Source organism: Sapajus apella, unplaced genomic scaffold (genome assembly GCF_009761245.1).
Source record: "Sapajus apella isolate SASKATOON/1434 unplaced genomic scaffold, GSC_monkey_1.0 scaffold25, whole genome shotgun sequence".
Classification (NCBI taxonomy): domain Eukaryota; kingdom Metazoa; phylum Chordata; class Mammalia; order Primates; family Cebidae; genus Sapajus; species Sapajus apella.
This window is the reverse complement of record NW_022436965.1, coordinates 21,336,929-21,353,202: the sequence shown is the minus strand read 5'-3', so window position 1 is coordinate 21,353,202 and position 16,274 is coordinate 21,336,929. Positions and strand designations below refer to the sequence as shown.

The following is a 16,274-nucleotide window of genomic DNA, read 5'->3' as shown; positions in this document are numbered from 1 at the left end:
TCAGCTATGTATTCCCAGCACCAACAACTGTGATAGGCATATAATAGGAGCTCAATAATTGCTTACCAAGTGAATTTGTGGAAGCTGCTCCTTCAGTGAGAAGGGGCCTCTCCGTCTCTTACCTACCTGTGCTATCCTACTTGCTGTTTAGGAGCCTAGCTCAAATGCCACCTTCTCCCTGAAGAACTTGCTGCCCAGCCCATCAGCAGTGATGGCTGGTGGAGTTGTCTATGGCAGTTATTTCTACTTTTGTGTTAAATCATCACCCACAAGTCAGCCTCTGCCACTGGACTGTAAACCCCTGGTGGGCAGGATCTGTGTCCTGCTCCTGCTCATGCTTATAGCCCACCACCCCAAGGATTCGGCATGGGCCTTTCCTGGAATACACATCCAACCAATATTCCCAGTGTCAAATGAGGCACTGAAGGAGGTAAATCCTCTCTCGGATGAAGTACTTTGCTGGCATGATTCGAGGATTTGTCGTGCTTGCTGGTAGAAAGTCTCATTCTCACTCATCTAGACCACAGATTTAAGCAAGCAGCTTACAGTGTCCTGGAACTAACCCTGCAGATGCCCCCGGCATGCTCACTGAGCATCCATACAGACACAGTTCTGAGAGGGGCACCTAGAGACCAGCTCTCCATCTCTGCAGCTAAACTGTTTATCCTCACTCCATGTTCCACGGGACCCAGGGCCCAAAAAGGGATGTTCAACACTTAATAATTCACAAAAATAAAAGTTAAAACATTGAGATCCCATTCCTCCCCACTGCCAATAAATTTCCAAACTTTCTTTAAAAAAAAAGTTATATAATCAATGCTGATAGGATATTGACAAACAGCTGCTGAAATACAAATTCGTACAACTTTCTGAAGGGTCATTTGCTCTATATATATATCAAGAATCTTGAAAGCATGTTTATTGTTACTGAGAATACAGCAATTCCACAAACACAGATGCTCCTCAGAATGCCATAGAGAATAGCGAGCTATGTGAAGCCACCTAAACCAGTAATAGGAGCCTGTAAAAATAATTTATAAACCTCCACAGGATGGAATAGCCCATGACCGTGAAACATCACCTTCTTCAAGAATATCTGCAAAGAAGAGAAAATGCTCACAATCACCTAAATGAAAAAAGGAGGTCAGAAAACCATAGGTGCCAGAAGCCTGTTTCAAAAATTTGCTGTGTACAACCAAAAATTACTGGAAGCAAATATTCTAAAACCATCAACAGTGATTGCTTCTGGTTGATTAGATCATGAGTGTTTCTAATTTCATTCATTGTATTTTCTTTATTACTTTTATCACTTAAGAAAAAAAAAAAGAAGCTAATTGATTCATTTTGACCAATGGCTTCATTGGTTCTGCCTCCGCCACATAGCCACAAAGAGCTGCCAGGTTCCAGCCTCAGGTCTAACTGCAGTCTGTGCTCCGGTGGGCAGTTCCACTACCACTCATCGGCTGAAAAACTGACAGTCTCAAAAAAGCCCGGGGACTTGTCTCACCCAGTGACAACACCCCTGGCTCGCCCCGCTCCATGTTTTCCCTGACCCTACGACTTACTCCCCTCCCCAGTTCCTGTAAATCACACATACCCTGAATCTATCCTCCCTGTCCTCATGAAGCCCGACCTATGCCTGTGATGAATGAAGCGGCCCTTAGCAAAATTCTAATAAATGCACTCATTTGTGGGAAACTCGCTGCCAAAGCCCACAAGACTTGTACAACAAAATCTGACAGCTTAATGTGGGAACCTGAAGAACCCGCAATACGCCACTCAGGAACATCAGCCGCACCTGACCTCCTTGTGCACTAGAGACGTTGAGGGCAGGGGCAGCCGAGCTACCACACGGGCACACTGCCTCTCCCGGGTGTCACTGCTTGTATTCTCTGGCTGTCTTCCTTCCCCTTGCTCTCCTTCCAGTCCTGGACTGTGGGGAGTGAGGATGTGTTGAGAATAAATTATATTGTTTGCTAAGAAGAACGATGACAAGGAAAACCTAGCCACCACCCTCTCCCCCAAAGTGGAAAACTACTTGGGGCATTCTAAAGTAGCAAGATAGTATCTGCATATTATACACCAGTTAAAACAATTCTTTAAGTGCGGGATATGTGACCCTGCACCATGGCGCCCTTGTGGAGAATACTTTTTAGTTTGTCTATGATTAGTGGTAAGCAGGCACCAGCTGCCTACCTGGTTTATCTTGGTGCTATGAGAAAACACAGAACACCTGTGGTGATGATTATTAACCACCTCATAGCACCAAGAAATATGTGGGTCAGAGTCTGCTCGAGGCCCTCAGCCCAGAATGCTGTCAGTCCCCTGAGGTTCTCAGCTCAGAAGGCTGTTGGCCCCCCAGATAGTCCCACTTTGTTGTTCTATCTGGGTGTTTGCCTCCAATTCCTTCAGCGCTGCCTGGGTGGGGGTCTCTGCAGCTGAGCTGGACTTGGTAAGGGTGCTCCCTGTTTGGGCTCCACTGGTCAACACCAAAGCAAGACAGAGCAGGCGTCACACTGGGAGAAACAGCAGCAGAGTCAAGGGCCCCGGCCCCAGTGCTGCTCGGAACTGAAACCTGCCTCGGCTTTGGCTTCTTCATTGACAAACCAAGAATCAGAGGTTTCTAGAATGTTTTATTTTAGGCAATGGAACCTCTTTCTAAAATATAAAATTGTATGTAACATACACAGACAAAACGAGACATGTCTGGTTGAAGATGTGGCTGCAGAGGCAGAACTCTATCTGGTCATCCTCCCCTGGCAGGGGGCCCTGACACTCTCCAGGGAACTAAGGCAGTCAGAGGGACACTGCACCAAGATGAGCTTCCATCAGTAATCCCTCAATTTTCTAAGTCTGAGGCATGCTTACCGGTCGATGGCAATGACCCCGAGGGTTAGCATGCTGGCTGAGCTGATCAGCAGGTAGAGGAGGGCGGAGAAGTTGCACCAGACGACACCAAAGATCCATTCCCTGCGGATACAGCTTGTCACCACGAAAGGCAGCACCAACACGGACAGCAGGAAGTTGGACAGAGTCAGGCTGAAGACGAACTTGTTGCTGAGAGTAAGGAGGTAGGACTTCTTGTACAAGGTGACCACGATGACCAGGTTGCCCAGGCAGACAAAAATGGTGATGACAATGATGGCGATGAACTGGGTGAGGATGACGCCCTCTTCGCCGCCCTCCTCCTCAGTGAGGTTACTCAGCTCCTTCCTGCAGCCGAGGGAGGAGTTGAGGCTCATGGTCAGTGCACCTCGGCATGGGGGGGGCAGAGCATGCTGGATGACTGGAAAGATAAGTCAGGACCAGGGGACAGGAAAAGATTCATCAAATCACATCATCTCCACTTTAGGGAAGAAAGATGAGGTTTAAAGGCTGTGCCTCAGGTCACCCAGCTAGTGCAGACTCTCAGCCGGTCTTCCCCATGCACTGCATAAGCGGGCCATTTCCTACAACCAACTCTGTGTGAAACTGATTATGTCCCCCTGACCAGTGTCTTCCTCTGGTCTAACCCATCCTATCCATTTTCCCAAGGCCAGTGATTCAAAACCTTTAATGTGCTTAAGAATCCTCTGAAGTGCCCGTGCAGAAAGCTGATCCTTGAGCTCCACCACAAGAGGTTCTGGGCTCAGAGATCACAGGCACAGCCTAGGAATCTGCATTTTAAACAAGCAGGTTGGGGTGGGGCGGGGCGGGGCGGTGGGGGAGGGACAGCTGTTACAAGTGGTCTGTGGGAGACACTCTGCAGACTGCTGTGTTTAGACCCTGGCTACTCAGGGTGGGCCCTGAACCAGCAGGATCACTGTCACTCAGGAGCTCACTAGAGAGGCAGAACCTCAGGCTCCGCAGCTCCATCTACAGAATCAAATCCACATTTTAGCCCCACCGCCAGTCAGTTTTGGTGCTCGTAATAGTTCGACAGTAAGATTCTCATGGGAATCATTCCGACCTCGCTGAGCAGGGATTAATCAGGTACAGTTTATACGGCGACATCATGACTGCTGTCATCAGATACGGCGAGGGAGGGGAAACACAACTGTAAATGGGGAAGTGGAGGCACCATTTGAGGTCTCAGCCCACAGACATCACTGTCTATAAGGTGCCGTCCCTGCTCTCAGGAGACTGGCTGGGATCGCTGGCTAAGTCTCCAGGCTGACACTCGTTAACATTCAATCCTACAGACCAATGTTTCTCCAACACTCTTCATATACTTCAGTGAGCCAAAAAACTCCACAGATCACTGTCCCCACCTGCTCTCGTTCTCTGCACACAGAAAACACCAAAAAGAAAGGAACGATTGTTCTCCATGATCAAGACAAAAACTCTGGTGCCTAATCTGCCTACACACAGCAGCGGGGTTATCCCCACAACCCTCGTGGTAGGTCCGTGGCCTCTACTCAAACATTCTTTGTCCAGAGGGAGTGTGCGGGTTAATAAGGCAGCCCTTCCCCTCACCAGCAGTCTTAAGGGCCAGTGAGAAAGTTTCCCTTATAGTATAGTGGTTTCCAGACCCTTCACTAACTTAGCTTCCCTGCTTTGTACTTGCTCTCAGACGTCTATGACCCTCTTGATGTGGGTCCCCAAAATTGAACACACCATTCTAGATGTCAAGTCCAAAAGAGCAATTTTCTCCATGATCAGAATAATCTCTTTCCACTATTCACTGTAAAAATACATTTTCTGGAGGCAGGGTACACGGAGGCTCACAGTGGTAATCCCAGCACTTTGGGAGGCCCATGCAGGCGATTGCTTGAGTTCAGGAGTTCGAGAACAAGCCCAGGCAGCATGGCGAAACCCTGTCTCTACAGAAAAATACAAAGAAAATTATCCGGGAATGGTGGTTCATGCCTGTATTCCCAGCTACTTGGCAGGCGGAGGCGGGAGGATCCCTTGAACCCAGAGTTCGAGGCTGCAGTGAGCTATTTGTGTCACTGAGCTCTAACCTGAGGGACAGTCTGAGACCCTGTCTCAAAAAATTTTCTTATAGCAACGAACTAATTTTGTTGGGCTTATATAAGTGTGTGATCAACTAAACCCCAAAGTTTATACATACATAAATTTCTATGAAGGCAGATGTCCCTAATTTTGAACATATGGAATTGATGTTTTTAAGCCTAAGTATAAAACGTTATTTCTACTAAATTTCCCTTTACATATTTAGGCCCATATTTCCAGGCTGCCAAAATATTCTGAATTTTGATTCAGTTAAGCAACATATTTGTTACTCCAGCTTTGTGCTATGAGTACACTTTCTAGGTATGCCTAGAAGCCGGTCACAGTGGCTCACGCCTGTAATCCCAGCACTTTGAGAGGCCAAGGCAGGTGGATCACCTAAGGTCAGGAGTTCGAGACCAGCCTAGCTAACATGATGAAACCTCATCTCTACTAAAAATACAAATATTAGCTGGATGTGGTGGTGGGCACCTGTAATCCCAGCTACTCAGGAGGCTTAGGCAGGAGAATTGCTTGAACCCAGGAGGCTGAGGTTGAGTGAGCTGAGATCATGCTAGTGCACTCCAGCCTGGGTGACAAGAGTGAAAATCCATCTCAAAAAGAAAGAAAGAAAGAAAAAGAACCAGACATCATAATGAAAGAACAAGATATCATAAAACAAAAAACGACAAAAAAACGCAGTTGTAAAAAAGAACCAAATAGGACTTGTAGAAATTAAAATTTTAGTCATCAAAATTACAAACTAATGGGTATGTTAAACAGCAAATATAGATAAAGAGAAAGATGGTTAACTGAGATGGTTCCTAGAAGAGGTCCAAGGAAATTACTCAGAATGCAGTCAGAAAAAGTAAGAAATTAAAACTATGAAACAAAAGTCAAAATACAAGTCAAAATACTGGAAGAACAGGCTGAGAAAATCCAACATATGTCCAACAGGGCAGAGAGAATGAAACGAGCAGACACTGTTGGGCACTTACCCAGCAGCCATTCTTAGTTTGTTCTTACTGGCAGACCTCGAACTTTGTTCGGGTGTCTAATCCTCCTCCAAGTACCCCAGAGAAGGCGGATCTTATCCCTAGTTCTGGAATACAGATCCTGATCGGTCTGAACTAATCCCTGTGTTCCCTTTCTTCTTGCAGTTCTGGCAGTCTCCGCCTGTAGTTAGGCAGGAGGAAAAGTCTTTGATGGGGGAAAGGGGGAAGATTTTTGGGTAAAGCTGCTTTGATCTCACAAAGACACAAGGAAGATAAATCTCTCTAATGACCCTGGTGGCAAAGACAGAAAGGGAGCCTGGAGCTGTGGCAACCATCTTGAGACCATTAGGGATGCAAAGCCAGCATGCTGAGCATGGCCGAAAAGAAAGGCTGATCCTTGGGCTAATAAATTAATAAATCCTGAAGTCAGTTTTCTCCTGGCTTTTTGTTATGTGAAGCAATACGAGTTTAAAAATTGTTTTTAAAGCTATTTTGAGTTGGGTTTCTGTTACTTGAGTCACACGTATCCAGCCTACTAGGTTAACAGGAATATAGAGGTATGACTGAACATTTTCTAGGATTAAAGAAACTCACGAGTCCTCAAATTGAAAGAGCATATCAAGTTCTGAAAACGAATTTTTGAAAAGCCTATACCAAAACACATCATAATAAAAAATGAAAACACCCACATACAGAGAAATGGAAAAAGCAGTTTTGCCTATAGAGTAACAATTAGATAAACAGTAGACTCTTCAATAGCAAAAGTAAAAAAAGAGGCCAGAAAATAGTGGAATAATATAAGAAAAAGAACCTTTGCCCTAAAGCTCCATATCATTCAAGAGAGGGTAAATATACTTTTGGGGTGAACAAAACCTGAATGGTTACAAATGACGACTCTCAAGTGATCTGGTTAAGGATACATTTCATGAAGAAGGAAACTGAATCCAGAGATAAGGGGTAAGGTACAAGAATCAACTGTTAGAAAAAAATTTGGTAAATAAATCTAAGAAGATAAATCTAAATAAGAGCAATAAAAAATAAAATGTAGGCCTGGCGCAGTGGCTCATGCCTGTAATTCCAGCACTTTGGGAAGCTGAGTAGGCGGATCACTTGAGGTCAGGAGTTCGAGACCAGCCTGGCCAACATGGTGAAACTCGGTCTCTATTAAAAATACAGAAATTAGCCAGGAGTGGTGGCGGATGCCTTTAATACCAGCTACTCAGGAGGCTGAGGCAGGAGAATCACTGGAACCCAAGAGGTAGAGGCTGCAGTGAGCTGAGATGGCACCATAGCACTACAGTCTGGGTGACAGAGCAAGACTCCATCTTAGCAAGCACGTCAGTGACCTCAGTATTGGAGAGCCCAGAGTTGGCTGCAGTCTTTGAGGCCTTCTGGTCCAACCTTCCTAAGGAGACAGAGGGGATTCATGTGGGCCTAAGAGCTGCCCACTCAGTGAAATCCAAAATCCCAGTCTCTGCCACGAGGTCTGGAGTACAGAAGGCACAAGTCCCAGCAAATCCCTCAGGGTGTATCTTTAAAGAACAAGAGAAGGGGTTTGGAATGCCCCAGCCAAAGGAGGCTTCCTGGCGGGCAGCCCACTTACCCAGGGCCCAACAAGACAGGGCCCATTGAACGGAAGCGAGCTCACGTGTGACTCACATTTCCACTCTCTGGGGCTGCTCTGCTGCAGACACAAAGGTGTTTCAGAACTCCCACATCCTGCCCCGACCAAATAAATCACCTTGCACTGCTTCTTCAAGAAACATCTAGAAAAAGGTTTTAATAAGCCCATCAGAAATTATCCCCGAGAAAGAGAGCTATCCCTCTCAGACAGGTCATCAGGGAAGTTGATCACTGACTCATCCTTGCCACCACAGCTCACGTGTTGTGGTCACTCCTCTTTGGGAAGTGTCTTCAGTCTTCTTGTGCATTTCCAGAGATAGTAAATTCTTTGCCTGATTAGCCTACTGGTAGCGGCCTCAGGTCAATCAAAGCCAAATCTTATCACTCAAGTCATTAAAATGATATTAATCATTTTGTAATCAGTCCAAGTGCCCATCAATGATAGACTGGATAAAGAAAAAATGGTCCTTATGCACCATGGAATACTATGTAGCCATAAAATAGAACGAGATAGGTCTTTGTAGGGACAAGGATGGAGCTGGAGGCCATTATCCTTACCAAACTAATGCAGAAACAGAAAACCAAATAGCACATGTTCTCACTCATAAGTGGAAGTTAAATGATGAGAACACATGAACACAAAGAGAGAAACAACAGACACTAAGGCCTCCTTGAGGGTGGAGGGTGGGAGGAGGGAGAGGAGCAGAAAAAATAACCAGTGGGTACTAGACTTAGTACCTGGGTGAAAAAATAATCATACAACAAACCCCTGTGACATGAGTTTACCTATATAACAAACCTGCACATGTAACACTGAACTTAAAAGTTAAAAAACAAAAATTAAAAACAAGGCAACACTATAGAGTTGAGACAGGTATCTGTTGTGTTTTATAAACTGCTTTCCATGGTAATATCCAAGAAATAATTCCAGAAATGCCTTGAGCTGCAAGGACAGAATTACTACAACGTAAGACCACGTTCTTTCTATTATTTGTGTAAATCTGGATAATTTTGTGGTTTCATATTTTTACCTAAAACTCTTTCACTTTGATTGACTTAAGGTGGAAATGTCTTCCTACTCATATTACTGTTGTCCTGCACTTGTCAGAAAGACTGTGTGGCCTGCTGGTTAAGAGCACAGATGCCGGCCAGGCACGGTGGCTCATACCTGTGATCCTAGCACTTTGGGAGGCTGAGGCAGGTCAATCACTTGAGGTCAGGAGTTTGAGACCCACCTGGCCAACATGGTGAAAACCCGTCTCTACCAAAAATACAAAAATTAGCTGGGCATGGTGGCACACACCTGTAATCCCAGCTACTCAGGAGGCTGAGGCAGGAGAATCGCTTAAACCCAGGAGCCGAGATCACGCCATCTGTCTGGGTGACCATCTGTCTGGGTGACAGACTCTGTCTCAAAAAAAAAAAAGCACAGATGCTGAAGCCAACTGTCTGGATTTGAAGATGGGCTGCCTTCTGTGTCCTTGTCTATGAAATGAGTATCATCTTCCTTCTGGAGTTACTGTGAGGACTGAGGTCCTTTGTATAAAGTGCCTGGAGCAGCATCTGGTGCACAGTAACACTTCACTGCACGCTAGTGCTACTATTTGAAGAGTTTAACCTGATTTCACTTTGGGAAATGACCCTTCATTTATTTCTGGCCCACCCTCTTTTAATTTTTCGGCCATGTGATTTGGGGGAAGCCATCATCACTTGCAGCTGTAGGCATCAGCGCTTGATCTAGGCGGGGCTAGATAGTCTCAGTGATAGGGCTAAGGATGCTCACGTGACCCTAGGTCCAGGATTTTGGCTGGAAACAGAGGACAGGCTAGCTTACCACAGGGCTGGCAGTGTGATCATGTGTGAGCCAGCGTGGCAGCAGCTGGCCGTCTTTGACACTACATAGGAACAGCTTACCAGCAAATAAAGCAGAGGATAAGCGTACAGGGCAAGGGGGTGGATAGGTGGGGAGGACACAGGCGAAGTCATCCACAAATGCTGATGAAAGCATTTGAGATTCTGAATCTTCTAGTTACATAAACCAGCTACTTTTTTCCTTCCCTTACACTACTTTTGCTGGGTTTCTATCACTTGCAACTTACAGAATCCTGACTAATATTCTGATATATCATGACCTACAAGCCACATGTCAAGACTCCACCTCTTTGGACACTGGTACCGGAAGCCTTCCCTTTAGGCCAGCTCTACAAGCACAGCGCTGCCTGCCTCAGCCTCTTTCTTTTCCTCCTCTTCTTGCCATGGGCTTCTGGGACCTAGGAAGTAGACTTTCCTCGTATGGAGGCATTGAAAAACTTTTCACCACCAGAGTGCAGTCCCTTTAGAATCAGAAGATCTATGTCCCAGTTCAGGGACTGCAAGCCACTGCAAGGAAAGGGAGACCTCCCCCATCTCCACAATGCCCCTCGCCCCTCATATATGGGGCCATCCAAGGGACAGCCTGAGAGCCTGCAAATCACAGCCCCGGGGTTAGTGGCGGAGTGTGGTGGGTCAGAAGGAGATGGGTCCTGACCCCTCTCTAATGAGGGTCCCCTGGATAGGACAAGACACACCTGTCCTCTCCAGAATTCTGCTCCAGAGAAAATAGTTTCTTTTATCATCAAGGTCTCTTCTGATATCCTTAAATCTGCCTGAGTGAGGCAATGTTTCATTTCCTCCTCCACAGGCTTCTTTAGAGCAGAATGCACCACTCCATTGCTCCATTTCCACTCTCTGAATCTCACTAACAATTCTTACGAAGCACTGATCAGGCTGAGCACGGGGACCTCCAGCTGTTGTCTTCTAAAGAAATCAAGTGCAAACAGGTGGGTACAAAAACTGCTCAAATAAACAATCCTCCAGGTAAGAAAATGTTCCTAAACACCACTTCCAACAAGCCCAGGTGAAATCGCCATGCTGCTCGTTGGCCATACTCTCAGGGCCCCTTTATCTCAGCACCTCAAAGCACTTTACACACCTCAGTCACTAATGGGCAGGGTGTGTGGTGCGGGTAGGGTTGGGAAGAAGGTTTTAATAACCACCTTGTAACTGAGATAAAGAAAGGGAACCACTACTCTCATCCCAACTACAAACGAGGCCACATAGTTCGTTGAGAGGCAGAAAGAGATCACAGGCTCCCTGGGTGTCCACATCTGTGTGTAAACAGCCAGGTGCAAAGGCTACCTCCTGCGCTTCCTCCATCCTTTCCTGGCACTCACCTGAAGGTTGCCCCATAGATGGCAGGCACAGGTACATGGCCTCTGCAACCCCAGAGGTGTGTACCCACCCAGCCAACCCAGAGTCTGTTGCAATGCCCCTGTGCTTTGCCCCTCTCCCCATTAGGGTACCACAAATCTAGTAACGTCTTTTGTCAAAACCTCTCACGTGCAGCAGGTCTGAGCTCTGGTCTGCTTAGGAAAATGTACCAGGGAAAGACAGAGAAGCTAGAGTCAGAACCCCAGATGGCCTTACGGACTTCTGAATTCTGAATTCACGAATGAGAGAGAGCTGGCTTTGGTGCTCCCCACACGTTCATGATCAGCTTGAACACCTCACTGCCCTTCACAACATCCTTCTACAAGTGCCACTGGAAGTCTGCAGTTTGGGGTTCTTCTCCAGCTTCTGCAGCTGGCTGCAACCCTGTCCACAAGGGCATCAGCAGTGAGTCTATCAAATATTCTTCCAAATCCAAGCTCTTGGATTCTGGGTAGAGACATTCCTAAGTCTCAATCCTTAATCCATTCCTTTCTTCCTATTAGATTCCTTGAGAATTTTATCTATTTCCAGAGTGTTGCTTAATTATTAGCTAACAATGATCAGTATTTGCAAAACATGGTGCAACATATAACATACTATTACACACATCATCTCATTTGATTTTCTGAATAACGACTTCTCCCCCTTTTTAAAGGGGCAGCATAACATAATGGTTAAGAACATGAGTCCTGGAACTAGAAAGTCTGGGCTCAAAATCCCAGCTCCGCTACTTACTGCCTCTGTGGCCTTGACATGTTATTTAACCTCTCCCAGCATCGGTTTCCCCATCTGTAAAATGTAATAGGAGTATCTACCTCATAGGATGGGTGGTAGGAGTCAATGAGTTAATATTTGTACTTTGCTTAGAACAGTGCTTAGTGCTACGTGTTTGTTTAAACAAAATGGGAAAACTGAGGCTCATAAAGGTTAAGTGATTAGTTCAAGAGAACAGTAGGTATTAGCCCTACAACTTGGTCATATGCCTGTGAGTCTAATGTTTATCTTCATTCCATCCATTCACCACAGCAGATGAGATGCTACAAGGTAGATCCTCACTGCATTGCAGACCCCTCGCCACCAGCCCCGTCCCAGGCCCTCTGCTGCAGCCAGCTGTGCTGTGCTCTCCCATTTCCACTCTGCTTTTGCTTATGTGAAGGACTCTCCCTGTTTGTGGAATGAATGAAGAGGTAGTAAGTATAAAGTATTTTATTGATCTATTGGGCTTATAATTTTATTTAAAAACAGAAAGAAACAAATAAGTGGGTTAGAGAAGAGATTAAGACTCAGAAACAACAAGACAATATATGAAGTCACAGATGACCCTGGATTTGGCAGTGACTTTTTATAGCTGACACCAAAGGCACAGGCAACATAAAACAAAATAGACAAACTGGACTTCATGAAGATTTTAAAATTTTGTGCATCCAAAGACACTATCAACAGAGTAAAAACACAACAACCCACAGATTGGGAGAAAATGTTTGCAAATTATATATCTGATAAAAGATGAATATCCAGAATATCTAGAGGACTCCTAAAACTCAACAAGAAAAACATAAACAATCCAATACAAAAATAAGCAAAGGGTTACATCAGGTGAAGCAACTCAGACACAGAAAGACAAACACCACGTAAATGGACACTAAATAATGTATACACATGGGTGTAGAGGGCAGAAGTGGCGTAGAGTGTAGAGTGATAGACGATGGAGACTCAGGAGGGTGAGGGTTAGGAAGAGGAGTGGATGAAGAGAAATAATGGCTACAATGTATGTTATTCCAGTGATGGATACCCTAAAAGCCCTGACTTCACCACTGTGCAATATATTCATGTAACAAAACTGCACTTGTACTCCTTAAATCTATACAAATAGAAAATTTGTTCTACTTGGGAGGCTGAAGCAGGATAATCACTTGAACCCAGAGATGGTGGCTGCAGTGAGCCAAGATCGCACCATTGCACTCCAGCCTGGGCAACAAGAGTGAAACTCTGTCTCAAAAAAAAAGTGTTAATAAAATTTTTTCAATAGGCAAAGGACTTGAATACACATTTTTCCAAAGAAGACAAGCAAATGGCCAATAAACACATGAAAAGATGCTCAATGTCACTAATGATTTAGGTGAATGCAAATAAAAATCACAATGAGATACCACCTTCATACCCCTTGGGATGGCTATTATCAAAAAGAAAAAGAAAACGGTGAGGATGCAAAGAAATTGCAACCCTTTTACATTGTTGCCGGGAACATAAAATGGCACAGCCACTGTGGAAAATAGTATGGGAGTTCCTCAAAAAACTAAACATAGAATTACCATGTGATCCCACAATTCTATTTCTGTGTATATACTGAAAAGAACTGAGAGCAAGGTCTCAAAGAAATATTTATACACCAATATTCATAGCAGCATTATTCGTAATAGCTAAAATGTAGAAGCAATTCAAATCTCCATCACGGGCTGAATGGATAAGCAAACTGTAGTATATACATAAATACATACATACATATTATTCAGCCTTAGAAAAGGAAGGAAATTCTGACATTTGCTGTAACATGGATGAACCTTGGGGACATATGCTAAGTAAAATAGGCCAATCACAAAAAGACAAGTATTTTATGATTCTGTTTACATGAGGTACCTAAAGTAGTCAAAATCAGAAGGACAAAGTAGAATGGTCGTTGCCAGGAGCTGAATGGAGGGCAGCGTGCGGAGTTACAGTTTAATGGGTTTAGGGTTTCTGCAAGCTGGAGACTTCTACAGATGGATGGTGGTGATGCTTGGATGACACTATGAATGTACTTAATACCACTCAACTGTGCACTTAAAAATGGTTAAGATGGTGATATTTCTTGGCCCTGTGTCCCCATGCAAATATCATCTCAAATTGTTTTTTTGTTTTTTTTGAGACAGAGTTTCGCTCTTGTTACCCAGGCTGGAGTGCAATGGCGTGATCTTGGCTCACTGCAACCTCCGCCTCCTGGGTTCACGCAATTCTCCTGCCTCGGCCTCCCAAGTAGCTGGGACTACAGGCACGCGCCACCATGCCCAGCTAATTTTTGTATTTTTAGTAGAGACGGGGTTTCACCATGTTGACCAGGATGGTCTCGATCTCTTGACCTCGTGATCCACCTGACTCGGCCTCCCAAAGTGCTGGGATTATAGGTGTGAGCCACCGCGCCTGGCCACAAATTATAATCCCCACATGTCTAGGGAGGGACTTGGTGGGAGGTGATCAGATCATGGGGGTCATCTCCCCATGCTGTTCTTGTGATAGTGAGGGAGTTCTCACATTGTTTCAGTGGGTCCAAGCCCCAAGCCTTGGCAGCTTCCACATAGTGTTGGGCCTGCAGGTGTGCAGAAGACAAGAGATGAGTTTTGGGAGCTTCCACCTAAGTTTCAGAGGATATATGGAAATGCCTGAATGTCCAGGCAGAAGTCTGCTGCAGGGACAGAACCCTCATGAAACTCTACTAAAGCAGTTCAGAAGGGAAATGTGGGGTTGAAGCCCCCACACAGAGTCCCCACTGGGGTACTGCCTAGTGAAGATATGAGAAGAGGACCACCATCCTCCAGACCCCAGAAAGGTAGATCTACCCACAGCTTGCACCATGCATCTGAAAAAGCCACAGGCACTCAACACCAGCCTAGGAAAGCAGCCACAGGGGCTGCACCCTGAAGAGCCACACGGGTGGAGCTGCCCAAGGTTGTGGGAGCCCACCCCTTGCATCAGTATGCCCTAGAAGTGACACATGGAGTCAAAGGAGATTTTGGAGCTTGAAGATTTAATGACTACCAAGCTGGGTTTCAGCCTTGCATGGGGTCTGTGGTCCCTTTATTTAAGCCAATTTCTCCCATTTGGAATGGGAACATTTACACAATACATGTACTCCCCCTGTATCTTGGAAGTAACTAACTTGCTTTTGATTTTATAGGCTCATAGGCGGAAGGGACTTGCCTTGTCTCAACTCAGATGAGACTTTGGACTTGGACTTTTAGGTTAATGCTGGAATAAGTTAAGGCCTTGGGCGACTGCTGGGAAGGGAAAATTGATTTCGAAATGTGAAAAGGAAACTGATTTTGGAGGGGCTGGGGGAAGAATGATATCGTTTGGCTCTGTGTCCCCACCCAAATCTCATCTCAAACTGTAATCCCCACATGTCAAGGGAGGGATCTGGTGGGAGGCAATTAGATCAGGGAGGCAAATTCCCTCACGCTGCTCTTGTGATAGCGAGGGAGTTCTCAGGAGATCCGATGGTTTTAAAAGGGGCCATTTCCCCTGAGCGCACTCTCTCCTGCTACCTTGTGAGGAAGGTTCTTGCTTCTACTTTGCCTTCTGTCATGATTGTAAGTTTCCTGAGGCCTCCCCAGCATGCAGAACTGTGAGTCAATTAAACCTCTTTCCTTTATAAATTACCCAGTCTCAGGTATTTCTTCAGAATAGTGTGAGTACAAACTAATAGAGCTGGTAAATTCTACGTTATGTGTATTTTACTATAATTTAAAATGTTTGAAAAAAAAAACACAACATATCTAGGCATCTTCTGTTTAACTTCTCTGTCCCACAGGGATTGGAAAGTCACAAAATGAGGAGGCCAGCTATTTTCACAGCTTCTCACCCATTGTTAGGGATGAGAAGATCCTTAGAAAACATCTAGTCTAACCTCCTCCTGTAGCAGATGAGGAAACTAAGGCCTTGTCTGGCATTAATTATTGCTCTCAAGGGACTAATACAGCAGTGACTTCCAAGGCTGAGCCCGCTGAATAAAACCATTAATCATGCTACATCCACCTTAGCAAATGGGACATCTCTCCAGGTGACATGGCGAAACAGAGCCCTACTTTTTGTGAATCAACCCCCTCTGCAGTTTTTGCTGTGGCATGTAGGAAAATGGGAGGGACACATAGTCCTAAGCAAAGCTCGACTCTCAACCACGGACTATCAGTCAATTTTTTAAAAGGGCAGCCGGCCTCTCTCCCAGGTCTCCACCACCTACATTAAAAGCTGTCTTCACTCCTTCATGTTTCCCAGTCAGCACAGACAGCGGAGGTCCATGTCAGCCTCCCAGAAAATGCACACACAACCAGCAGCACTCATGATAAAGACAGCTCACTCAGGGGAGAGTCTCAGGCCCCAAGAAGAAAGTGCTTTAACAATAGAGAAGAAAAAATAGCTGAGTTCCACACAGTTTTCTGTGACACCTTTAGCAACCTGAAGATTGAGCAAGTCCTCATAGAAATCATTTGAGCTGCATATGAGGCAGGGATCCTTCCTTTGGCAGGCCGCAGGCTGTCCCAGCCTCAACTACGTCATTCTCTCCGTGGGAGAGGGCAGAAATTCCAGCCTTTCCAGAGCAGGCTTGAGGAAGTCTCCACAGACACTGGCCCATGGCCATCCTGCCTAGAACTGGGATCCCAGTAAATCCCTAAGGTAAAGCTGGGTCACAAAAGATCAGAACTACCCAAGGCCGTTCCAAGT

The 16,274-nt window shown here is 45.4% G+C and overlaps 1 protein-coding gene across 5 annotated transcripts in view; it reads right to left on the bottom strand.

The window, feature by feature from the left end:
• Window positions 1-16,274, bottom strand: part of GPR161 (G protein-coupled receptor 161) — a 50,847-nt gene that overhangs the window by 22,280 nt on the left and 12,293 nt on the right. For 4 of the 5 annotated variants that reach the window (XM_032291488.1, XM_032291491.1, XM_032291492.1 and 1 more), the window contains one exon: window positions 2,869-3,286. The exons of the other annotated variant lie outside the window; for it this stretch is intronic. In XM_032291488.1, coding sequence (XP_032147379.1) covers window positions 2,869-3,286 — 418 coding nt within the window. The remainder of the gene's footprint in view (window positions 1-2,868; window positions 3,287-16,274) is intronic. 5 annotated transcript variants of the gene reach the window in all.